This window comes from Hippocampus zosterae, chromosome 21 (assembly GCF_025434085.1).
Source record: "Hippocampus zosterae strain Florida chromosome 21, ASM2543408v3, whole genome shotgun sequence".
NCBI lineage: Eukaryota > Metazoa > Chordata > Actinopteri > Syngnathiformes > Syngnathidae > Hippocampus > Hippocampus zosterae.
Window position 1 is genome coordinate 9,282,556 of NC_067471.1, and position 25,386 is coordinate 9,307,941.

At 52.7% G+C, this 25,386-nt stretch overlaps 3 protein-coding genes across 6 annotated transcripts; 2 read left to right on the forward strand and 1 right to left on the reverse strand.

Annotated features, from left to right (window-relative positions):
• The first annotated feature begins 8 nt into the window (after positions 1-8).
• On the forward strand, positions 9-18,772 carry kmt2e (lysine (K)-specific methyltransferase 2E). Its single transcript, XM_052055593.1, has 23 exons — positions 9-1,116; positions 5,709-5,896; positions 8,420-8,531; positions 8,609-8,838; positions 8,927-9,066; positions 9,786-9,970; positions 10,131-10,169; positions 10,250-10,450; positions 10,538-10,668; positions 10,789-10,906; positions 10,991-11,100; positions 11,175-11,427; positions 11,931-12,029; positions 12,876-13,061; positions 13,233-13,562; positions 13,627-13,926; positions 14,003-14,153; positions 14,219-14,439; positions 14,523-15,122; positions 15,200-15,471; positions 15,542-15,621; positions 15,756-15,835; positions 15,917-18,772. Exons 2-23 carry the CDS (start codon positions 5,823-5,825, stop codon positions 16,874-16,876), a joined length of 4,872 nt encoding a protein of 1,623 aa, XP_051911553.1. The 5' UTR covers positions 9-1,116; positions 5,709-5,822; the 3' UTR covers positions 16,877-18,772.
• lhfpl3 (LHFPL tetraspan subfamily member 3) lies at positions 18,773-21,191 on the reverse strand. 3 transcript variants are annotated; one of them, XM_052055606.1, is made up of 4 exons: positions 20,750-21,191; positions 19,580-19,810; positions 19,287-19,343; positions 18,773-19,168 (listed from the first exon to the last, which is right to left on the reverse strand). In XM_052055606.1, the coding sequence occupies exons 1-3, from the start codon at positions 21,189-21,191 to the stop codon at positions 19,321-19,323; spliced, it is 696 nt and encodes a 231-aa protein (XP_051911566.1). In that variant the 3' UTR covers positions 18,773-19,168; positions 19,287-19,320. The 3 variants fall into 3 exon arrangements, with proteins under 3 accessions (XP_051911566.1, XP_051911568.1, XP_051911567.1); XM_052055608.1 differs by having other exon boundaries at positions 18,773-19,199; XM_052055607.1 differs by having other exon boundaries at positions 18,773-19,216.
• A 663-nt stretch (positions 21,192-21,854) lies between these two features.
• orc5 (origin recognition complex, subunit 5) lies at positions 21,855-25,384 on the forward strand. 2 transcript variants are annotated; one of them, XM_052055597.1, is made up of 14 exons: positions 21,855-22,290; positions 22,611-22,703; positions 22,776-22,961; positions 23,038-23,112; positions 23,278-23,389; positions 23,541-23,671; positions 23,741-23,789; positions 23,860-23,950; positions 24,023-24,075; positions 24,205-24,317; positions 24,621-24,668; positions 24,830-24,875; positions 24,962-25,074; positions 25,156-25,384. In XM_052055597.1, exons 1-14 carry the CDS (start codon positions 22,153-22,155, stop codon positions 25,168-25,170), a joined length of 1,263 nt encoding a protein of 420 aa, XP_051911557.1. In that variant the 5' UTR covers positions 21,855-22,152; the 3' UTR covers positions 25,171-25,384. The 2 variants fall into 2 exon arrangements, with proteins under 2 accessions (XP_051911557.1, XP_051911556.1); XM_052055596.1 differs by having other exon boundaries at positions 21,856-22,290; positions 24,765-24,875.
• Positions 25,385-25,386: the final 2 nt, after the last annotated feature.

Below are 25,386 nucleotides of genomic sequence, written 5' to 3' on the forward strand. Positions count from 1 at the left end.
CTATGATATCTTATATCCATCTATTTTCTATTGGGCTTGTCCTCGTTAGAGTCACAATGAATGTCCACCACAGTTGATTGTAGTTGGGACTTAAAGTTGTTTCCATTACAATAATTGTAACTTGTGCGTACGTATTTACGCACGCCCCGCTCCCCACCCTATCTACAAACCGCTCTTGTGTAAAGGGTTATATAAGAGCTGAGCTCTCTTGCCGCTTTGTGTTCGGGATTTTGTTTTGCTGTTCTTCATACAGGCGCCCAACATATTGTCAATAACTGTGTGTGAGTCAGTCTGCCATGCGTGTTTTTGGAAAATGGGAGGAAACCAGAGTACCCGGAGAAAACCCACGCAGTTCTGGGGAGAACATGCAAACCCCACACAACCCGGAGCTGGACCTGAACCGGTACCTCTGCACCGTGAGCTGTATAGTAATAATGTTTTCTATGATTGCCATGACATAGAAGTAAGACAAACCACATGTATACTACATACATTACACATCCAATTATAAAAAAATGGTCGTATTCATTTGGAAAAAAGACCCCAAAGATGTTTTATAAAATTCATAGAAACTGTTGCCCAGTAGAGGTAAAACGGACACGCGCACGCATCAGGCGCGCGCACTTGTCGGGCACGGCGGCCCCTGTGAAATGGACCTGGTCACCCCGCAGCGCGTGGAGGCGGGGCGTCGCTCTCACTGACTGGGGGAGGGGCGCGAGGGGGGGAGACCGGGAGGAGGCGGAGCCTACACAGTCCTGGCAGGGCCGCCATTTTTGCAAGGGGAAAAGACACTGCTTTTGAGGGGGATCTAATTTCTAAAAGTCGCTCTTTGCCCAGCGAATAGTTTGTTTTTAACGCCCCCCTCTCAATTCCTGCGACGAACCGGGCCTCCCACTCCTTGTGCGGCACCAAAGGCAGCGCGGAATTTTGGACAGGAGAGGACTATCTCGAGGACGAGGCGAGAATCTAAACGTTTTAGAGCTTTTTTTTGCTAGTGATCCGCAGTGTGTGTACACAAGTATTGTTTTGGTCGCGGAGGGTGAGTGGACAGCGGCGAGGGTCTTGCCCTGCTGCCTAATTTGTTGCCTGGACCCCTTCCAACGTGGATACAACACGGTAAGTACACCGCAGTTTGTTGTTCATGTCAGGTTAGCACAAATCCGACCCTGGAAGGCTATTGTTGGCTTTACTTTAGCTGGCACATCACGCCAATGCTGGCTAACGTTGTATACGTGTATAGCTTGCATGCTATCCCAGCCACATTTGTGGACATTGCGTTTAATGCGAATTCACGATGCATTTAAGGAGAAATACCCAGGTAATAAAGTAATGTGTCCTATTGGCAACGTCAAAATAGCGCTTGTTTCCTACTAGCTAGCACATGCTATTAGCCCAAATTAGCTTGACAGATACGGTGGGGCAACGTTTGAGTGGCCGTACATTAAACGTCATAAAAAGCTGCCTGGTGTTGTTGTTAGAATATGGATATCGCAGTCATCGCTTAATTGGAAAAAAAAAGTCAGCAGACACCCTGAACCCCGATCGAACATCACGATGATTTAGAGGCGTAACGCTGAAAATGTCAAGCCATTGTTAAAACGGCCAATTAAGTAGAATGTACGTTTAGGTGGACCTCAATGCACTGTGTGAGTACGTACTTTTTTTCGTAGTGGAGGCGGGCCTGACATATGACAACGGTCGTGGTTCGGCACGGTGTCGTTGCGGGCCAAAATGCGCACCGTTTCGGCCCTAAACCTTTGCACATTACTGTATTTGCCTATCGGCTTTCGATCGACAAGGTCCCTAACTACGCCTTTGAGCAAACCAATCCAGTCGACATGGTAATAATCTGCGTTAGATTACAAACTTTACAGTCCTGCTCGCTCGCAGCAGCCAATTTCCGTCCGGAATCAAGCGCCTCAGAAACAATAAACGCTATTATTAATGTAAAGAAGCGTGTAAAATATGTGAGTGCAATTCCCAAGTTGCATGCAAGCTGCTGCTGAAATTGCTTAAATGCCTGCCTCACATTGCGCAGTGACCTCACGCTCCTGGGGGTTTTTTTTTAAAGACGAGGCTTTATGAATTTAAGAATAAAAGCATGTTGCTGTTGTCGTATCTCGGCTTGTGGTTTGATGTAAAATTTTAACTATGTACTGGATTTGGATTCTGCAAGTATGGGGGAGGGGACACCCCATGCCATGTCAGACAGTTTGTAATTTAACAAGAATATATTCTAGATAAAGAGTTGCCGTACTTTTTCAAAGTAATAAATTAGTTATGTGTCACGCGAGTGTGAGTCGACCAAAGGAGGCGTGATCGCTTCTTCCTGTTTATGTGCATACAAAACATTAGCCCACTTTTCATTGTCGTTGCTAGCTTAGCCCAGCTAGCGCCCATTACGTATTATTCCGTTCGCCGCCTTTTTGACCTTCACTGACGACACAAAGTGGAATTACCCTCCGGTTATCAATGTGTCTCAGTCTTCCGCCCGACCACGTTGGACAAGTGGGGCGCATTCGCCCCGTCGCCGTGCTCCGATCTCCGTTTCGATCCATCCATAAGTGGGCCACATAATTGCTAGCCCATTAGCACGCTAGCTTCGCTTTCGACGAGCTCTTCGACACACGGGCACGCAGAGACAAAACTCTCGTTGGACGGGCTAGACACTGCGACTCGCCTATGCGGGGAGCGAGGCGGCCGAGTGCGGGGCAGAGTGGCGTTCCTCGCGGCTGGCGAGCCGCCGCCGACTTTGCGACGATGAAAAAGCGGCAGGAAAATGGCGTCCGCGGCCAGCCTGTGGTGGGAACATAATAGCAACGTTGTCGCCTCCACACCCCTACCGGCAGCCCTCACTGCAGCGCCGACACACTCGCCGAGAAGCAACTGCACACGCATATACGTTTCATCGTGAGAACAGTCACCAACAAAGCAAACCGATTGAATAGAAAAAGACCCTCGGAACCCCCCAAAAAAGAAGCTGCTCTGGAAGGGAAGAGTGACGTGTGCTGGCTTCTTCTCCTTTAAATATAATACACGATTCGTTTAAAATGAACCCATAGAAGCATAATTAGGCCAAATGAGTTATAATTCAGACTTGTGACAGGATGTTTCATCTTGTGTTGCCTTGTTTCTGGAGACATTTGGTTGCTTTGGAGACGGCAGTTCCCCTTGCGACAAAGGCGTCCATCAGAGGATAAATCCATTATTATTCCTCTCTACGACTGGAGAGAAGCACACAGACGAGGCTTCTCTCTGGAGGTTTATCGCGAATGTGTCACGGTCAAACAGAGGCCTGTCTTTGTGCGCTTGGGGTGCATTTGTCTTTTTCAACTTCACAAAATGCTTTCACGTCTGTTTAGGTGAAGCGTTGTCGCCCAGCAGATCTCACCATGTAGGGCCCGTGCGTGCATGTGAGTGTGGCACTACTCTCACCCCCCACCTACTCACGAGTGATCTCACTCATGTGGTACCCACACCCCGAGAGACCCGCACAAGACAAATGCGCCCCGGCTCCTGTTCAGCTCCACACGCTCACGTGACCTCCCAGATGGGTGGAGGAGGCTAGGCTCAGGTGACCTGTTTTTGTGCCACTGGCTGCTCTGTAACAGATCACTCTTTTTTAACAGGAGGGCGGACCTCCGCCGAGGCCTGGCAGCCTCCTCGGTGGCGTGAGCGGTTCCGGGTAGCGGACTTTTAAACAGGCTTCGGCATTGATGCCGGTGGCGTAACACCACTGCGCGGAATGGGTCATAAATGACTGCAGCAAGGGGACCTGTGGAGACCTGTAGAAGCCTTTTTTTTTTTTTTGACACAAACTGCTGTAAGCCCATAGTCCCAACTTCGTCTGTTTCTCTAAAGGAGCTATTGACGTTGTAGTTGATACGACAAGCATTTGTCATTCAGTTTCACTCAAATATGTCATAAAAACGCTGAAACGCTTTTAAATGCAATCCTCGAGACTGCCTTTGGTTTTCGTAACGTGCTTCCCCGCCAGGCCACGGAAGTGCCCTTGGCCTCGTCGCCATTTCCGAGGTAGTGAGCACAAACAATACGACGCATCTGTCATTGTCCTCCTAAATGCTTTTTTAAGAGTCTTTCTGGGGTTTTCAGTTATTGCGCATAGTTTAGTACAGGATGCATACAAATGCCCCCGCCCATGTTTGGTGCACACTTGCAGCGCTATTTACAAAGCGCTGGCTGGATGTGTGTCATTGTGGCTACAGAGGAAACATTCCATCCGGGTCATACTTTGTGTTTGATTCTGCTCGCTAGCTAGTTGAGTCACTGCAACCGCCTACCAGGATGGTGTCAAGGCACATCTGTTTGCTGTTTGGCAGTGAGAAGGGGGTGGGGGGGGGATTTGTAATTTTCCTCATCAAAAAAAAAAATCATCTTTGGAGAGCTAGCTGCAGGAACCACAATGAAAACATGCAGAGGAGGCGGCTGATTCTGGGTTTCCCTTGCAAGGCTGAAAAAAAAAACGCGTCTTCTTCTGCACACAATGAAGCTACTGTGTCCCCTCACTCTCAGATTGGTTTACGCTGCGCGTGAGCTCAACGTCGCCACCCAGAGTCCACGTGAGGTCACGGCTGTTTAGCGTCACTGTCAGACGGTCCCCGTCAGTCCTCGGCCCCTCTCCTTTCGCTTCCACTCTGCGTCTCTAGTTTATTTAGGAAGTGCACAGAGGAGGGAAAGGGATTCGGCTGGGTGGGGCGACTGGGCAAAGGAAAGAGTGGCGCTTTATTTTTTTTCCTCCCCCTTTCTTTTTCTTGGACGCCTGACTCCAAGGGTGACGGACAGTTCCTGTAAGGGAAGTGGGAGGCGCACGCAGAGGCACTCAAAGCTCAGATTTAGTCAGGAATGCTGGTGTACTGTACTTGTTTTCTCTTTTTCTCCCCCCCCCTGCTCTCTCGCAGTCGCCTTTTGTCCGTCTTGACTCTCGTTGGGCCGTCGTGTGCGCTCCAGAGACGGGAAGCGAGCCTTTGGATGAAGTGGGAGTCAAGCGAGTGGCTCATAAACACAGAGCTGCTATTTGTTAATGCAAAGGAAAGGGCTTGTCTGACGTTTGGTGGTGGTTGTTGGCAAGCCGCCCCCGCCCCTTGTTTGAACAATCAGTTCAATGGGTCGTTTCACCCTGCCATTGAACAGCGGAAATGTCAAGAGGTAGACGCGACTGACACTCGGGTCGGGGTGATTGTCTCGCGATTGTTCAGGCCCGCAGGTGGCAGTTGGCTCCCACACGAGTGCATCTCGATCACTCGACGTTCTCCGTCTCCATCGCACCCGCCGGAGCTTTTGTTTGTCCGCAGAGTGAGCGCGGCCAGGCGGAGGTGTGACCTCCAACCTATTTCGTCTCGTCATCTGTCCCCTCCCGCTAATCCCGCTTATCAACAGAGCTCTGTATCCGGGCCAGCCACACTGACACACATGCTCCTGTCTGGGTGTTCACAACACACACGCCCCTGAGTTGCCACCAATACTGCCGACAGTTGCAGCATGCGCCTTTTCAAAGTAGCCCGTCCTCACCGTGCCCAAAAAGCCATCGGAGCGCCCTTTTCCCTTCATGGCTGCCGGCGGCCGTGCGCGGTCTCTTGCTCCGCTTTGTGGGAGCTTGCGCGCAGTGCAGCTTTAGCTTGTATGTTGTACGTGTTTCATTGCCCAGGCAAATGCTGACTTTCTCCGTCCTTTTATCGTCCTTCGACCAGGCCTTGTGGATGCACTTAGATGTCTGCAATGACTGCTGTGGCCGGCATGCCCCAGTGTTTTGGACTGCCATTCTCTGGACTCAGTAGGACAAGAACTGATCAGCAGAGAACGTCATGAGCATAGTCATCCCCGCGGGGGTGGACACAGCAGCAGACGCCTCGTACCTGGACATGGCGGCGGGCTCGGAGTAAGTATCCTCGGGATGCCGCGCCGCCCCGGTTTTTCATCCGCTTTGCTTTTCCACCGACACTCCTGACGCCCCTCGGGAGTTCCCATGAAACTTTGATCACAAACCCTCTTTTCTCAGAGTCGATCCCGCTTCAAATGTAATCGCGCTCGGCAAATTTTATGAGTGAAATTGATCCAAATTGGCAGCGGTCCAAGATCAGCTCATGCACGGTTCAACAATTTCCCATGTGCATGTCCTCCCCTCATTAAATAGCCCTCGTAGCGATGCTTCCTTCGCCTCCTTTAAACGCTCCGAGGCAATTACAGGAGAGGAACTCACAGTAATGGACAGTTGCGCCCCCGCCATTGATTGTTCTTGCACTTAACCGTAGCCGTCGTGATCTACATCCGCCCGTGTCAAAACGGCAGCGGCCGGCGGTTTGCGCGCCGCTGAGGCTGAAAGGTGTGCGCCGTCATGGCAACGAGCCTCACGACTCCCCACCGGCCCGCCCTCCCTCCGGTTTGCTCGTCAAGGACATTGGCACGGCTTCAAATGAAGCAAGATGCTCTCGCATGACTAAAGAACTGCCCGCGTCATCCGCTCGCGAGGAGGGAAGCAGGACGGGGTCGGCCTCTTTAAACCGGAGAGCCCCGCCCCCTTTTTGCCTTCATCAGAGCTGTTGCGGTGACAGCTTGCGTTGCCATGGTATCTGCCCATCGCCGCCACATCGCTCCACTTACCTCCCCTCTGCACTGCGCAAGGCCTGTTTCCATGGAAGTGGTCTGAGTGACAGGTGGCCCTCACAACAAAGCTCCCTCCTCCTTCTCCTCAGTGGAGCGCTGCGTCTCATGGCGTGTGTGTGTGTGTGTGGGGGGGGGGTGACGACACGCACCCCTTTTTGACTCCTCTGCATGCTCTTTTTTTTTTCCCGTCCACCGGCGTTGAAAAAGATCTCGTGATAAAAATGGCCGCGCTGAGGGGGGGGAGAAAAAAAAGATGGTGGGAGGGAGTTGCGTCTTGTCCTTTCCACATCCCCTCAAGTATGCAGCAGGGCGGCCAGCTGTTGGCTAATGCAGCGTGCGCCTGCCTGCGTGCGTGCGCGCTTGTCCACAAGCACACACCGGCGGAGTTGCAAGCGTTGCCATGGCGGCCAGCAAGGAGCGAAGGCGTTTCCTCCGGCCGCTCGTCTCCCGTTTGTCCGGGCCTTGTTTTTGCCCGTGTGGAATCGCAGCTGTTCCTCGATTAAATCCAACATTTGAGTCGGTATCCTCCCTCCGCACTGCACAACTTGGCTCACTTGTTTGCACACCTGACGCTACAAGTGTGGAGTGTGAAGGCTCGTTTATTGGGGCGGGAGGGATGTCGCACACCCACCCGCGATAGACCAACTTTAAAAAATTGAAAATGATTTTGCCCCTTTACACATTTAAACTTTTTAAAATACACTCAGGGCCACCAAACACACACTTTTCAAGTATTCCATCCAAAAAAAAAAGCTGCGCTCGCTGTTGTTGCAACAAATTAAAAGGCAATTGGAGTGATCAATTGCCTTTTGATAATTAGTGACCTGAAAGTTTTTTTTTGTGTTTGTTTGTTTTTGCACAGTACGTCCGATTTGGTGGTGTTAATGATTGATGGCTAAAATGTTGTTCTTCCCCCTCCGTGTCTTCCACGCCCGTGACGGTTAGGAGCGCCAGTGTGGCGGTTAATGAGTAGCGTAGGCACACAAGGAAGCGCTCCTCCTCACACACGGACAAACGCAAACGCGCGCGCCTCAACACAGTTCCTCCTCTCGACCTCGTGCGCACACTTGTTCGGCTTTCACTTTGACGGCGGCGCCGTGTGCGGGAAGCGTCGAATATCGCGCGGCGCGTTCTACGAGGACTTGCGGCAGGTACGCTTGCGCCGAAACGAGGAGTTGAGTTGGGGCGGCTTTGCGTTTTTTTAAATGTCGTTCAACCTGTTTGCTCTCTTTTTTTCAAAGTGTTTTAAGCTTCGGTGTTTTTTAAAAAATGCAAAACGTGTCGAGGAGTAAGAGCGAAAGTGGCATGGACTGCTGTGCTTGTGTGAAATGCCGCGCGACTTGTTCACTCTAAATTGTGAGTTGCACATGTCTTACTTTAGCAGATCAGGCTGAATTATCTATTATTTTACTTTACAGAATTTGATTGCGACCCCCCCAACTGAATCAGGCTAAAAATGAATGGATACTTCCTTCTTAGATCACACCATTTCCTCCATAAAACACATCTGCCATGTGACAATAGTGAGTTGGATTGGTCACAAACTGCCAAACAGGCTCTCAGCGTTGGTGCGCGCATTTTTTTTTTTTTTGCCACGGAAAGTAGAACTACAGGTTTGGCCTGAGCCAGCCTGACAAACGGTTGCGTCTACGTGCCGCGCACGTCCGCCGATCTGCCTCGTAGACAGAGAGGCGCTTCCAGTGGCATATTGTACGTCCACAGCCGTTCCAGCAAACGCGCAGAAGACAATGCTAATATTGTGCGCTAGCTAAGGTGAGCATTGTGTGCGTGTTTGCAGACCCGAGTCGGTGGAGGCCAGCCCCGTGGTGGTAGAAAAGTCCAGCTACCCGCACCAGATCTACAGCAGCAGCTCTCACCATTCCCACAGTTACATCGGCCTGCCTTATGCCGTGAGTAGCCGCGGCCAGCAACCCGGAGACGTTGCGTTCGCAAACGGACGCCTGACGACTTTGCGTTCGCCCTCCAGGACCATAACTATGGGGCGCGGCCCCCGCCCACGCCGCCGGCCTCGCCTCCCCCCTCCATGTTGATCCGCCAGGGCGATGGGGGGTTGTTTGTTCCGGGCGGCCAGGATGAAGCGTCCACGGGCACCACGCTCAGCACCTCCGAGGATGGCAGCTACGGGGCCGACATCACCCGCTGCATCTGCGGCTTCACGCACGACGACGGCTACATGATCTGCTGCGACAAGTGCAGGTTCGCCGGCCTCGAAGCGCGCCGCTGTTTCGCAACGCCCCGGCCATCCCCGGATGACTCAACTCTGTGCTTTGATTGCCGTCGCTAGCGCCTGGCAGCACATCGACTGCATGGGCATCGACAGGCAGAACATTCCCGAGACGTACCTTTGCGAGCGGTGCCAGCCGAGGCACCTGGACCGGGAGAGGGCCATCCTTCTGCAGACGAGGAAGCGGGAATGTTTGTCAGGTAGGACCGAACGAAGCCAGGGGGGAGACCGTTCGCTGTACCCTCGAGAAGCAAACGGAGCCGCTTTTAAAATCGTCGCTAGTGTCTCGTTTGAATGCAGTTGGAAAACGAGCACATTGGTATGTTGTTAGCTAAAATGACGTGTGCTATTAGGCTAACGGAAGTTGTGTGGAAACTTTCTGAAAAGTGACTCAAATGCTAAAAAGCACATACATTTCCCCTCTAAATAACACGCTGATCATAGTCTGAGTAATACTACACAACAAAGTAGTCACCGGCTGCAGAGCAAAAAAAAAAACAAGCTGCTTTTGCAGACTCGTTCAGTCAACATTTGATTAAAGATGTATGTCCTTGGTAATAGCTCAGCAACCACAGCTGAAACCAAAAAAACTCCCGATTTTAAAAGGTGATGATCAACAAGCTCAGCTGCATTTTGTTGTGGTTGTATTCACGCCGCTGTCCAACCTCTGTAAAGTTCTGTCCAAAGACGTCATCGGGCAATTGCACTGTCATCCGGTAACTTTGACCGACTAATAAATCCGCCGGCGGCGACATTCTCCAAAAACGAGTTGGTAACATTCTCAGACTCGCATACTTGCAGTCCCCACTTCACCATATTGACGTCACTAGCGCCGGGGCGCACCTCTTTGAACAGTGACACCTGCTGGACAGAAAAAGAACGCGTTTCATCTGCGCCGCTGGCCTCCTTGTCATTCAAGTAGACGGGGACACCAGCGCGACGGAGAGCGGGGATGAGGTGCCTCTGGAGCTCTACTCCACTTTCCAGCACACGCCCACCACCATCACCCTCACCACGGGGCGCCTGGGCAACAAGCAGGTGGACAAGAAGCGCAAGAAGAGCGGCGAAAAGGAACCCCCGGCATCTTCGGCGCGAGCCAAGAAGGTAAATTCCGCAAAATCGACATAGCATAGCATAGCATAGCATAGCATAGCATAGCATAAACGCTACTTCCAAAATGTCGAGGGAAGTTTTTAAAAAAGTGACGCCATGTTGGAGATTACGCACTTTCCCTTTTGTTCATCTTTTAATTGCTCCCCCGCAGGCCTTCCGAGAGGGCTCCAGAAAGTCCTCCAGAGTGAAGGTAAAAATACACGCGGCGCCACAAGACGGGTTTCTCTGCGCCGATCCTCAAATAAACCCGCCCCGTTTCTCGTGGCACAGGGCGCCGCCCCGGAGCAGGAGCCGACGGAGCACCCGGCTCTGTGGGAGAACAAGATCAAGACGTGGATGGAGCGCTACGAGGAGGCCAGCAGCAATCAGTACAGCGAGGACGTGCAGGTACTGCTGCGCGTCAAGGAGCAAGGCGACGGCAAGAGCCTGGCTTACAACACGCACCCGGCCTCCTTCAAGCCCCCGGTGGAGGTACGACAAACGCGGGCCGCTGTGTCGTACTTTCTTCGGTTGCGCAGACCAGTGGCTCAGGCTGTGCGTTTTTTTTTTTTTGCGCAGAGTCAAGTTCAAAAGAACAAGAAAATCCTCAAGGCCGTCAGAGACTTGGCCCCCGATTCCCTCATCATCGAGTACAGGGGCAAGTTTATGCTTCGGCAGCAGTTTGAAGCCAACGGATACTTCTTCAAGAGGTCAGTCGCGGGACACGGCAATACAAAAAAGAGAGATTGGATTGATGGTGGTGGGGGGGGGGGGCGCATCCACATTTTCATACAACTCCAGCTCACACTTGTCTCTGCTTCCTTTTCTAGACCATACCCCTTTGTGTTATTTTACTCCAAATTTGACGGTCTGGAGATGTGCGTGGACGCGCGCAGCTTCGGCAACGAGGCGCGCTTCATCCGCCGCTCCTGCACCCCCAACGCCGAGGTGAGGCCGCACGCCCCCCCGACGGCAACGTATCGCAACTCTCAGTACGCGCTCTCACACTCTCCCCGACCGACTGCGCGTCAGGTGCGGCACGTCATCGAGGACGCCATGTTACACTTGTACATCTACTCGCTAAGGCCCATCGCCAAAGGCACGGAGATCACCATCGGTTTTGATTACGACTTCGGCAGCTGGTGAGTCACGCGCCTTCCCCCCCATCCCGGGGGTGATTTCAGCTGGGAACTCACCCGTTTTGCTTCGTGCGCAGTAAATACAAGGTGGACTGCGCCTGCGTGAAGGGCAACCCGGAGTGCCCCGTTCTCAAGCATAATCTGGAGCCCACCGAGAACCTGGGCTCCGGCGCGCGGCGGCGGAACAGCCGCAAGGACAAGGACCCGGGCCGGGAAGACCTGAGCCAGAACCAAAACATTGGCGTGGATTGCGAGGGCAAGGGCAAGAGCGTGGGCGACTGCAAGCAGAGGAAACTGTCGCCCCTGCGACTCTCCATCTCAAACAATCAGGTACCAACTCCCCAGCCCGTAGCCAATCACTGATTTCCCCAGTTTATCGTCTCCACATGTGAGTTCCACTGTTTGTCCATTTTTTATTTTTATTTTTATTGACTTATTTTTTAAAAAAACATTTCAACTTTAGTTTGACCTCCCGCGTCACCTTTGTCCCCCGAGTTACTTTACCACATTCCAGATAAAGCTCTTTAGCCCCAATAAAGGAGGCGATAGCGACTCATTTCTCGGTGCGCATCGACGCCAGTGGGTGGGCAGTGTTGTTTTGTGCCCACTCGCGGCACAAGCCGAGTCGACGACACCTCCCAATCTTCCCCAATATTCACCTCAGCCAGTACGCTTCAGGTGACTGGCCCCCACTCTCTCCCCTCCTCACCTTTGCCGTCCTCCGCTGCTCTCACCTGTTCTCCTTCTCGTCTGTAGCCAGACCTGAATGACAAAACGTCATGCCGCCACCTCTCCCCCCCCCCAACCCCCAACCCCCCGCCTCCCTTTTACAGGATCCCGACTTATTTGAGGATCTAGAAGACAAAACGTCCGTTAGCAATGAAGTAGAGATGGAGTCAGAGGAACAGATTGCAGAGAGAAGGAAGAAGATGGTAAGTGTGCCGAGGCGAACGGCGCCCTTTCAGCTTTTGAGTAGCTTTCCTGCAGCCCCCCAGCGCAGAGTGTAGATGGCAAAAATCGACAACCACCCCCCCCCCCCCCCCCGCCCTTCCCCGCCCCACTTGTTTGTGTCTGGGTGTGGTCTGATATTTGTGGCTCGGTTTTGCTGCAGCTGTCTCTTTCATCTTCATCAGCACTGACACCCCCCCCCCCCTTATGTGTCTCGCTTTGGCCTTCCGTTTCCTTTGCCTCCTTGCCTGTTGCTTTGTGTTTTACGCAGGCAAAAACGTCGGTGCCCCCTCTTAAAGCGCTATCCCGTCACACACTGAATGAAATGACCCGCCCGCCCGCTCGCCAGTCCGCTCCATTACGTTCTCGACGCATGAGAGGGATGAAAATGAGCGAGCGGGGGGAGGGGGTCGACTAAACACTGGAAATGACCCCCGCAGTCGGCCTCATTTGCCATCGCGGAGCCTGGGCGTCAAGTGCCGACTCATCGTTAGCCCGCCAGCGTGCCGCTAAAGACTCTGCGAGAGATGGATTCTCACACATTTGGAGGAGTGAAAGCCGGTTGCCGGTTATTTTGGCGAACCTACTCCTCGCATTTCTGCGAATCCGCTCCAAATTGTCGCTCACGATGTCGCCGCCCAGCCCCCAGGGTAGCTGTTCCAACCTCATGCTTCTTGTGCCTCGGCAGTGCTCCTCTTGACTTTCCCTCTGTCTTGAGCCCGCCGAGGGGTGTCGCGTTCTCTCCGCAGCTCCAAATGAATCCGTCGCCTTGCTCCGCGTGACGCCGAGCATTGTTTTCATCTCTCATGGAACTCCTTCCTCCCCCGCAGACGCGAGAGGAGCGCAAGATGGAGGCCATCCTGCAGGCTTTCGCACGGATGGAGAAGCGGGAGAAGCGGCGCGAGCAAGCGCTGGAACGCATCGGCAGCGTCAAGCCCGAGCTGGGGGGTCGCAGCGACATCAAGGAGGAGCCGCCGGCCACTCCGGAGACGGCCGACTCCCCTTCTGTCGTACAGGTAGGATGTTATGGTGCTGCAAAGGGGGGGGAACTTTATAGTGTGTTTTAGCATAGTAGCATAGCATAGTGATTTAGCATAAACACAAGTCAGTAAATCAGACCTGTTCCAACCGCAGCTCATGTCAGAGCTTTGCGCTCGGAGCTGTAACTCTCTCTTCCATCTCCCTAGCCGCCTCTTCTCGAGGTAAAAGAGGAGCCGGGGTTGAAGCCGGCTAAGGTGAAAGGCTCGCGGAACAGGAAAAGCTTTTCCAGGAACCGCACGCACATCGGCCAGCAGCGGCGGCGAGCTCGCACCATCAGCACCTGCTCCGACTTGGCCCCGGGCTCTCCGGCGGAGCCCGTCGAGCCTCTGAGCGGCGAACCCCTGGAGGGGGAGGCGCCTATCGCGCCGGAGCCCGAGGCCGTCGCCGCCCAGCCGCCGGACGCCAGCCCCCCGCAGAGCGACTCTCCGGCCCCCGACCGAAACCGCAGCGGGAGCAAGAGCTTCAAAACGAAAAAGGTATCGTCATTGCGCCAGGCGAGGAGCGAGCCGGCCGGCGCTCATCATTTTTTTGCCTCCGCAGCACTTTGTCAGCGAATGGGTGGGCGAGAAACAGCCGGACGCGTTGGCGGCGCGCGCCCCGGAGCCGGCGCCGGAGCGACCGCTGCGGATCAGCAGCGACCCCGAAGTCCTGGCCACCCAGCTCAACGCCCTTCCGGGCCTGGCCTGCTCGCCGCAGGTATACAGCACGCCCAAGCACTACGTGCGCTTCTCCTCGCCTTTCCTTGCCAACCGCAGCCCCACCGCCCCCGGCATTCCCACCGGGAGACGGCGCTCCAGAGAACTGCCCGAAACGCCCCCGACCAGCGGGTCCTGCAAGAAGGTGCCGTATTTCCTCTTCACTTTGCTCCGCATCAAAAGCTTCGCCGGATCACTCACGCTCCCTTCTTTGGCTGCAGCGATGGTTAAAGCAGGCGCTCGAGGAGGAGGGCTCCACCAGTCCGGCCAGAAGATCCAGTCTCTTTATGCCCAGCGAGGGTCCTCTCAGTCCCTCCGTCAACGGAGACTCGGACAGCCCCCTTCCCTACAACGGCTCCTGCTCGCTGCCCGGTACCGAGCGCTCTTAATCAGCAATCTTGCCGATCGACGCGCGTGACGCTGGTGTGTTCTTTCAGAGTTGCCCACGCCTTTGAAGAAGCGGCGCTTGAGCCCTCTCGACGCCTGCATGTCGGAGAGCTCCACGCCCTACGCCTCCCCTTGCGCCACGCCCACCCGGGCCGACCCGACGGAAACGTTGGCGCCGCCCGCGTCCACGCCGCCGCGGCCCCGAAGCGAGGAGTCCGGAGCGGAGCGTGTCGCCGGCACGCCAACGCAAACACTTACTCCGCCGCGGGAGGTGAATGACCCCGTTTTTTGTTTTTTTTCCCTCCGTACCCTTTTGGTGAAATGGTGACTGACCACATCCCGTGTTCTCCGCAGAGCGAATGTTCGACGGAAAGCTCGCCCGACGTCGGCACGAAAGCAAATTTATTGGAGGTGGGCAACCCGCCGGAGCGTCCCCCTTCGTTGATCCCGTCTCCCTCCGTTCGGACGCCGTGCTCCGACGCTCTCCCGCCAGACGCCAAGACCTCAGTACTCGAGAGTCCGCTGCCGCCCGCCGTTATCGAGTGCGCGGACTCGGCGGAGGACCGGCCGGACGTTGCGACGGCGGAGGGCGGCAGCGGGGGCGGTGAGGCTTCCTCCTCTGGCGAAACGTGTGCTTCCTCCTCCTTCCCGGGCTGGATCAAGAGCCCGGAAAGGTGCCCGACGACAGCGGCCGGCCTCAGCTTCTCTCCCGTCAACTCCAACCTAAGGGACCTCACCCCGTCGCACACCTTGGAGCCCCTGCAGGCTCCTTTCAGACCCGAAGCCGCAACGGGACCCGCGGCGGCGGCACCAAGCGCCCAGGCGGTTTTTGCTGACGGCCAGGGGCCCCTCTTTTACCCCTGCGCCGAAGACCCAAACTCGGCCGGCTTCTCCCGCTCTCTCGTTAGCGACGAGGGAGGCGGGTCAGCGCAAAATCCGCCGCAGAAGAAGAAGGTGAGCTCGTAGCGTGCAACATCACCCTCTCGCGGTCCGCCACGACACCCGCGCTCAACGCCACGTCCCTCTTCAAGGTCTCCCTGCTGGAATACAGGAAGCGGCAGCGCGAAGCTCGCCGCAGCGGCTCCAAGACCGACTGCGGCTCCCCGGTGTCCGGCGCGCCCTCTTTGAGCGTGGACGCTTTTCCCGTTGTCGCCATGGAGACCGAGGGCTCCTTACCTCCGCCCCCTCCTCCTCCTCCTCCGCCTCCCCCCCCTCCTTCTGCGGCTCTTGGCGGCGGCAAGGAGCCGCAGACCGCGGAGGAGACGGAGAGCTCGGGCGAGAGGGAAGGAGCAGAGGGACAATGGTAGGCGGGGAGGCGACGTCACGACACCCGCCGTCTTTGTCTTTGAGCTCATGGATGTTTTCCTTCGCAGGACGTCGTCCACGTCCGTCGAGCAGGCGCGGGAGCGCAGCTACCACAGAGCTCTGCTGCTCAGTAAAGACAAAGACACAGGTGACGGACCGACAAGCACTTCAAAGGAAAATCGTGATCCCAATGTTGTCGGGAAACCAAAATCCAGTCACGCGTACTGCAGGCCTGACTAGACCTCAAAAGTATGGAGACATCATTTCTTTCTCTTGTTCAAGATGGTGAAGCAGACGGAGGCGATACACCCACACCGAGGGACTCTCCATCTCCTGGACTTCAGAAGACCCCGACTCACGCAGTAAGTCTTGAGCGGATTATGCAGGACTTGTTTTCCTTTCTTTTCTTTTTTTTTTTGAACGATTTTGTCGCTTCCTCTTAGCCGGGCTCTCCTGGCCCACTGGGTTCTGTAGTACCCTGCAGCTGGAAAGAGGAAGAAGGAGGAGTGAGCCAGACCCTGCAGCTGCCCAAGTCCAAACCGCCGGCCGTCACCCCGACCAAGCTGCACCCGCCGCCGCCGCCGCCCTCCTCGCCCGTGCACTACCCGGGGCCGCCCCTCCTCCACGCGCAGCCTCAGGGCTCGCCCTACCGCAGCCAGAGAGCGCTCTTCTCCTCCCAGTCGCAGAACCAAACCGCAGGCCAGGTCGCCACGCCGTCGTTCGTCCAGTACAATGCGCAGGCCGCCCCCCCTCCGCCGCCGCCGCCTCCCCCACCGGTGCCGCCCGCCTCCGCGGCCTACTTCCCCGCTCAGACTGGCTCCCCGGTGGGCCCCTTCCCCGGATTCAAAGCGGCCGTGACGCCCTCCTACCCTGCGGGCTCTCAGGCCCTGATGCAGACTCTTCCCCACAACGTGCACTACCAGACCTCGGCCGCCCCGCCTCCACCCCCGCCGCCGCCGCCGCCCCCCCACCCCATGTCCAGCCCCGCCCTGCTGCACGTCAACCTGCAGCCCGCTCCCATCCAGCAGATCATGCTGACGGCCGCCCCCTCGCTGACGCAAGGCCAGCCCTCGGCTCAGCAACAGCCGCCCTTGTCCCTCACCCCGCCTCCGCCGCCGCCCCCGCCGCCGCCCAACCCCTCCGGCGGCGCCCAGATGCCGCCCCACCATTTCCCGAACTTGACGGGCTTTCAAACGACGTTGCTCGCCAACCCCTCGGTGCCCGCGTCCGCGTACGCCCCGTCCCTTCAGCAGAGCGGACTGCCCCCTCCCCCGCCGCCGCCCCCGCAACAGACTCAACCGGGCTCGGCTCCGGCCGCCGCCGCTCAACTGCCGGCTCGCGCGGGCCCCGCCTCCTCGACGGCCTTCCACACTTCGGGTTACCTGAGCACAGGGTGGCACTGAACTCTGCCTAAACAGGATTGGGGGGGGGTGAGGGGGGGGACGAGGGTCGGGTTGTAAAGCTGTGGAAATTTGCATTCAATTTCCATGGGAAAATTTGGAAATATTCCAGGCGAAGAGTTGAACGAGTGTGCCGCGACACCATCAGCGACTTCAGTACCTTGTTTGCACACACACACAAAAAAAAAATTGAATTTTGGCTCCCAACACCGACAATTCCCGTTCATAACTGACGGAAATGAAATCGCTCGCCGCTTTTCTCGCATTGCTGGTTTATTCCCATGGAAATCTTTCCACTTTGAAAACTCCCGTCATTTTGCAAGCCCAGACACGCGGGGCAACTGTAGATATATTTTCTATGGCCAGTGGAAAAACAGCTGATTGTTGGATAAAAGGGTATTTAAATAAGAAAAACAAACAAACAGACTGACATCATCTTCTCGACAAACTGTCAAAGATGGACGACCCGTCGTGGTGCTCTTGGCGCTCTGCTCCTTTTCTACTTCCTTCCTGTGACGAGTTGGGGAGGACTTCACCGTCTCATTCGGGGTCCTGTTCTGTTGTTCAGCCACACTTTGTTTTGCTGTGGACATTCCACCCCCCCCCCCCCTCTCTCTTCCCTTCCTTTCCTTTCTCCTCCTTTTGTCTGTCTGTTGTCACTGTTCCTTTTCTCTTGATCTAGCGGCGCGTTATCGCATTTGTTCTGTTGAGGAAAAAGTGACTTTTTTTTTTTCAAGTTGCTTCCATCTGACATCAGAAGTCCGTTGAGCGCCGCAGAAAAAAGATTGGCGGGCGATGGCCTCACCACCTTGAAAGTGCCGCACTTTGGTTCGCGCGTTTGATGCGAGATGTGCGCCTCCCGCGCATCTAGGATGCTAGAGGTTTATTTTTTTCCCCCCCAAAAAAGGAGCGTTATTTGTAGAAAGTGTAATTTAAATGTATGATAGGTGGTCACTGCAGCTTTCACCAGGAACACGTTTGTAAATATCTGCTTTTTTTTTGTTTTTCTACGCCTGTACAATTCGCAGCCATTGCCTCCCATTTTTCAAACGTGGATGTACATACGAAAGCTCTTCTTGGCAAAGCTGAATGTTTCCGTGACTGTAACATTATTTTTTATTTCCACGCTCTCTGGACTCTTCGACTTTGTCCTATTTTTTATTGTTATTGTTATTATTATTATTATTCGTGAGTGTGTTTGTGCCGAGGGGAGGAGCTCACAGACACTGCACTGGTGGCTATTTTCATGGTTCATTATAATAAATCACTGTAATGACAGTTTTATAAACAGCTTTGCAAACTTTCGTTTTCTTTAAAACACCGATGAACACGTTTATTTTCATATTCCCCCCATCTTTATTCAACAGGACACTCTTGGACAAGGCAACATCAGGTCAGCATCTGAACAGGAAGTGAACTCACAGTAACAAGTCTCGCTTGGTAAATGCACTCCAGTGTGCCGCAGACGTTATTGCCTCTTCAGAAAAAATGAATATGCATTTTAAAATCCTGTAAATCCATGCAAACAGTAGTTAAAATCAGTAAAAACAAGCATTATTCACAAGTTTTTACAATCGGTCTCGGCGCTTGCATCTTTAATTCTGGACACCAGAGGGCGGTGTTACCTCTTTGGTGTCTTGAGATACAAGCCGGGTTTTTTTTCTTCGTTTTTGCTTTTACTTGCTGCCAGCAAATATTTAAGATTCGAACGTCGTTTTGTGGCATCGAGTAACCACATCACTTAAAAGTCCGCTAGCTGACTGAACCACCGTATTTGGTCATATGCACTTATCGATGCATATTCTGTGGACATATTTTGCAAGTAACACGAACACAAATTATCATGCGTAAACTGTAGAGGTAGATGAATTATGTCTGTTGATGGGGGTTTTTTTCCCCCCCCAAAAAAATTATTTGCCTCGGAGGGCTTTAGCACCCCACAGCGATACAGTATATGGATGGCACATGTACTGCACGTAACAACCGCTCCCCAACGGTAGGCTGCAGCTTTTTTTTGTTTTTACCTCAAATCTATCATAGTCACGTCCACCACTTAATCACGAACATTTAAGTGGAACAAAATGGCAAATGACAGCATGAATTTGGTTCATAAAAAGTCTCGGTTCCCCCCATCATTCGATAGTGTCTTTATATCCTCATAGACATTCAGCAACTTGTGTGGGTGGGTGCCCAAAGAGAAGCAGCCAGTTTGAGGTCAATGATATATTTCAAATGGAATGTTCCTTGCCGTCCTCAAGGATTTGTTTGTTTGGATCTTTCCGAACACCTCGGCCTCTGATTGGAGTAGAAGAGACAACATCATAACCTGTACATTGGAAAATACTGTAACAAGCAAACTTGCTTAGTATTACCGTCCACTTTATAAAATAAGGAAATTGCTCCCATTCCTCACCTTGTATATGCGTCTTAAAAGGCTGGCTTGCACCTTATATGGCGTTGTTCGCACTCTCTGGAGGAGAAATTGCAAGAGAAAGCCGTTTAAAATGGCGACCGCACCGTTATTGAGCAGCTGTGGACAGCGTGGCACAAGCCTTCGTGTTCTGCATTGGCTCGATAGCTGCTTAAAGGACTAGAGAAGTGTGAATTTTTGCGGCAGCCTAGTTAGGCATGAATTAATGTCTCATCGGGTTGCCGTGCAAGTGGGAAAACGCCCGTTAGTCATTGACTCCCTTTCGAGCCACTTACTGTCTGCCAGCAACTCGTCGGCCATGAGGCTGTCTTGGCGGTTGCCAAGAACAAAGGCGAGGAAGGAGAGAATGAGGGCGTCCATGATGCCCATGATGGCCAGGATGTAGGCCCAGCGCAGGGAGCAGGCGCCAAGCGTGTATTTGTCCGTCTGCTCGCCGCACATGCGCTTCACCTCGTCGCTGTCCCAGCCGTCCGGGTAGATCATGCAGCCCAGGATCAGACACGTTCCTGTGGGGGGGAAAAAAAGAGAGAGAGCGGATGTGTTCTCAGCCTCAGAAATTGGGGATGCATAGCAGTGACGTTTCCCCAATGGCCTGGCAGCCCAGCTTCAAAGGCAGGCAGAAAACAAAATGAGGACATGAGCTTAAAACGTTCTCAAGAATTCACCAAGCAACAAGGCAGCCTCGAAATACAACTTCTGTCTTCACGACCACAATCATATAAAATTTAGTGAACAATATGGGAGGACGTCGGTGCATTGTTTGGATGTATCCGGGTGCTGTTGTGCAGCCACAGTCTTATTTTAGCTTTAGCTTAGCATTCCTCCATTGCCAAGTTGTCATTGAGCGCTTGCTTGGGGGAGATTACTTACTGCGCCTTTGGAAATCCTCATTAGTGAAAGGAGGTGATCCTCTTTAATCCGCACAAGTCGTCTGCGCTTTACATCCGCCAGCCCCCCGAACCATCTTCCCACCCCCTAAACACTTCCATCCAACTCCGCTGCATTGGAATTATGCTCAAATTGCCAAAATAACTGAAAGGACTTGTATGCTGTGCAAGGAACCAAACTAACTGAATCAAAAGGTACTGTTGGGACGTACCTAAATAAGTGAACCAAGCCATAACTTTGGCTTGGTACCGTATTAAACCACAGCACAACTTTTGTGTAAAGTACTATGATAACCAAATGACCAAGTTGAGGTGCAATAACCTGGAAAGGCTACCAAAAAAGTAACAGACACAAATTTGCCAAAATAAATGAAGAAATTGACTGTGTTGGCGTTACCAAAAACAGGTATGGCTATAAGTGAGTCGTCTGGGCAGCAAATTAAGCGTGTAAGTGAGCTTGTGCGAGGTACCATCAAGTCATTTCTCTATTTGGTGGGGGGGGGGGGGGCGGCATTCCATCATGACGCTCCAGGCTCTAAACTCAGCCAGCCCTCTCACCTGCAGCCAGCTGCATCCACCCGCAGATCTTGTAGACGGTGCCCGTGCCGCAGAAGAAGAAGAGCGCGAAGCATCCGATGCAGCCGAGCACCAGCACCATGGACGTGGCGATGAAGAAGGCGGCGGCCTTGAAGGCGCCCGACGGGATGCTAGAGAACTCCGCGAAGCTGCCCTGGCACGTCAGCTCCCGCGACAGGCCGCTGCCGATGCAGTAGTGGAAGAGGCCGAAGTAGCCCGTCTGCGGCGTGTCGGCGCCGTCGCCGATCCAGTAGGGCTGGATGAAGCACACCACGTTGACGATGGCGAACAGGATGGTGAAGATGGCCCACAGCACGCCGATGGCGCGCGAGTTGCGCACGTAGTTGGTCTGGTAGATTTTGGCTGCCTCCGAGGCGGGGAGCATGCTGGTGGCGCTACCGGTGCTCGGGGCCCCGGGCACCATCCTCCGCCTTCTGACGGCAAAGATGCCCGCGCTCAGCTGCACATCCACGGCTTGGAAGGGGGAGGGGGGGGGGGGCTCAATCACCACCGTCCAACCTTCTCCTCTTCTCCTTCTTTCGTCACACTCGCAGCATCACTTGATTTGACGCAGCTGCTTTGCATTCGTTTATGTTCCGAAATAAAGCATCTCGACAAAAACTACGGCCGAGCATGCATGAGTTGTTTACTCGGGCGAAACCTCAGTGCTCATCCGACGCATCAGCTGCACACACACAGCGGCCGTGGATATTTCAAGGATAACCCACATCCTTTAATCCCCATCTGACGTCGCCTGTTACACCGTGTGTGCGCGCGTGCGCGCGCCATGTGTGGCTTCAGTGCACTCGATCGAGCACGTAATTACATCTGCAAGCAAGGATGAATGAATCAACAAAAATAACTGCAGAAACGGCTGCCATGGCTTGTTAAAGTGCATAAATAGTCTATTACTTTTATGCAATAAATACGTATTTTCACCAACTATGGCTTATTATATTCAGATATTTATGTCGAATATCGTTGAGTCGCATACAACACAGTAGCAGAATATCGTGTTTTAAAAATAAGTGTGCCGGCTTTTAACAAAGAAAACTACATTACCCATAATTCGTTAGTAAAGAGGCTTGATTGTGATTGGCTGATTTCACAGTGTAGAATGTGGATACCCGCGAAACTTCTCTCATGGTTGACGATGGCGTCGTCTTAATTCCACTTTTTTTAAATTAAACGTTCATGTTAGTCATATTCTCACCAGTTCCCGATATGTAGACATTATCCCCCCTCTCCCCCGTGTCGTTAAAAAGTAATGTGTATTATCAGTCTTCGTTTTATTCACTCTGACAAGACATCTGGTGGCGTTTCAAGCCCTTCGTTGACAACCATGCTAGGTGAGCTAAGCTAACGGATGAACTAGTTTGGGCAAAATGTCGTCGTCGCCGCTGCCGCCGCCACTTCAGCAGCAGCGGCATCCAGGCTACGAGGAGGAAAGGCTGCGGAGGGTGGCCGAACAGCTGCCGTGTCGGGAGGTCCAAGCCGGGATGCTTCTGTCACTCATGGGAGAGGTAAGACGTCTCTCAACACGTTCGCTTACATACGGGCCGACCATGTTTATAGTCTTTTAGTTGTCATTATGTTTCGTTTCTATTTCGTCTCGACTTTTTTTATGAATCAGGTGATTAGTTTCTAAGGAGGATTTGTTGGTTAGTTAGTTTTGTAAGACACTTGGTTGTAGTTTTGTTTTTTTTAGTTTGTATAATTTCAAACAAGACAAAAGAGAACAGCAAAATAAAAAACAACTGTAGGCTAGCACCAGCCGGTGCTAATAATGATGGTGTTAAGTTGATTGTAATTGTGTTGTCTTATTTGATGTTTGATGCAACAGCCTCAGCAGTACAGCTTGCCTTGCATCTTCATCTACGGTCATCGGGCCTCGGGGAAAAGTTATGTGGTGAACATTCTGTTGAAGGAACTGGAGGTAGGTGTGTGTGTGCGTGCCTGTGTGTAAATATGCAGCAATTGTTTAAACGCTGTGTTGTCCACCTTATAGCTGCCTCATGCCACCATCAGCTGTGTCGAGTGCATCACTGCCGCCCAGCTCTTCGAACAAGTCCTGCTGGCCCTCTTTGGCGGGGACGCTGCCGCCACTCTCCCCCGCTACCCTTCGTTGTCCGATTTTGTCCGCATCTACAGGCACCATCGCTCCCGGGCTTCCGCTGAGCAGACGCGCTACATCGTGAGGATACAGAATAAGCACTTTTGCGTCCTATTCAATCTTTGTGTTGGCTTCAGTGTGCGGTGGTGGTCTTCAGGTGTTGGAAAAAGCAGAGTTGCTGCGAGACATGGATGCTAACCTGCTTTCGGTTCTTGTACGCCTTCAGGAACTGGTGAGCATCTAACAGCAAAGTTGGCAGTTTGCACATCAGAATTTACTGGCAAATATTTCTTTGTCATATTCAAAATATATGATTTATTCAATGGTGAGGGCGATATGGAATATGTGTGTCTTTTTTTTTTTTTCATAACGATTTTCCTGCATGCGGCGTCTGCAGGTGGAGGACAACTTGACCGTCCTCCTGCTGAGCGAGCTGGTCTGGGACACATTCCGGCCAAACACAGGCTGCTTGGAGCCTCTGCTGCTTCACTTCCCCGACTACACCAAAGGTTTATTTTTGTGCCCCTCTTCACACTGCATGTTGACGTGAGATGCTCGTTTGCACACGCCATTTTCTTCCAACAGCGCTCTGAAGGTGTGAACATGTGCTAGTTCAGCCTATTTCATTGTATTTTTTTTTATTTTTATTTTTTTAAATAGCCGAGCTGCACCAGATCTTGTCCCGAGACAGGCACCCGTCCTATTCCGCCGACTTGTATGCCTCCTACATCCATATCCTGCTGGGCATCTTCTACGCAGTCTGTCGGGACCTCAGAGAGCTGCGCCACCTGGTGGGTCGCGCCTGAAATGTCACCTGCCCCACACGTCAATGCTCATTGTTCGCTGGTTTCTCGCTTTAGGCCGCACTGAACTTTACCAAATTCTGCGAGCCTGTGACTGAAGGGAAAGGTAGGTCACCTAAAGTAGCATGAAGTGGCTAACAATTGGCCAACGTACGTGTGTGTTGTTTGTCTGCAAGCGAAAGAGAGCGACACGCACAAGCTGTGGCGAAACATCGAGCCTCACTTGAAGAAAGCCATGCAAACGGTTTACTTGAGGGAGGTCTCCAGGTGAGCGGAGCATTTTCAGCGCTTCTCTTCAAGAAATGTTGACCCTCATGTGTGTATTTGTGTCTGTTTCAGCCTGGAATGGGAGAAGATGCAGCAAGTGGAGACTGAAACAGGCCCTTTAAGAGGTCACTCCAATGGCTGCGGCTGTCGATTTTTTTTTTTTTAATAGATTACTCAACTGATTATCCTTTTGTAAGGATAATGGGTATGGGTTCCAATTCCTTTGCGCTTGCATATTTTTGTCCTCCCGTCAGGTTTGTCGGCTCACACCCACGTGGAGCTACCTTTTTACTCCAAGTTCCTGCTGATCGCCGCCTACCTGGCGTCTTACAACCCCGCCCGCACCGACAAGCGCTTCTTCGTCAAGGTGAGGTGGTGACAGAACGATAAATGATTCACAAAAAAACAAAACAAAAGACTGACGTTGAATTGAAAAGTCACTTTTAATACGTTAAAAATGACGTTGCATTTTAAAATAATGGCTGAGGATTTTATTTTTATTTCTCTATATAAATGACTGAGATTTAAAATGATGATTTCAAATAATAAAAGGGTTGTCTGAAAAATCACCCAAAAAGAGACTGAGGAATAATTATGCTCGAAATTGCAGAGCAAAAAATAATAAAGACAACATTGAAATGCATATCTCATAAATATTCCTTCCCTACAGCATCACGGCAAAATAAAAAAGAGCAAGTTCCTGAAGAAGAATGAGAAGGTGAGCGTTCAGAAACATTTTCTCCTTCCACAAAGGTGTTATGAAACATTGCCCAAACTCTCGCATGGCGGTTCACGTTTACGTACGTCTCCAAAGACGAGCAACCATCTGCTAGGACCCAAACCTTTCACACTGGACCGGCTGCTGGCCATCTTTTACAGCGTGGTGGACAGCAGGGTGGCGCCCACTGCCAGCATCTTCTCTCAGGTTGGCTTGGCCCTCCTCACCTGACTGGTATCCACGGCAACCGCCTCCACTCGTCGTCATTCCGCCTCGCTCTGCTTCTCGTTCAGATCTCCTCGCTGGTCACCTTGCAGCTGTTGACGCAGGTGAGCCACGCCGACCAGCTGGACGCCCCCAAGTACAAATGCGCCGTCTCTGTGGACTTCATTTGCGCCGTTTCCAGGTATGCACGCGTGTGTGCCTGCGTGCGCCGCTTTGATGACCACGCACGCACGCACGCACACTGGGTTATTTCTCTTCCCAGGACGGTGAACTTTGACATCATCAAGTATCTATATGACTTCCTGTGAGATACTTTCTCTCGACGTGGACATGATCATTGTGTGGGCATTACAAAATAAATTGCTTAAATTGCAACAACACGGGCATCGATTTTTTTATTTTTATTTTTATTTTTTAGCCTTTGCGAAACATGAGTCATATTCGCGGCTTGCTGTGAATGACATTAATCAATTGAAATACAACATCACAAATC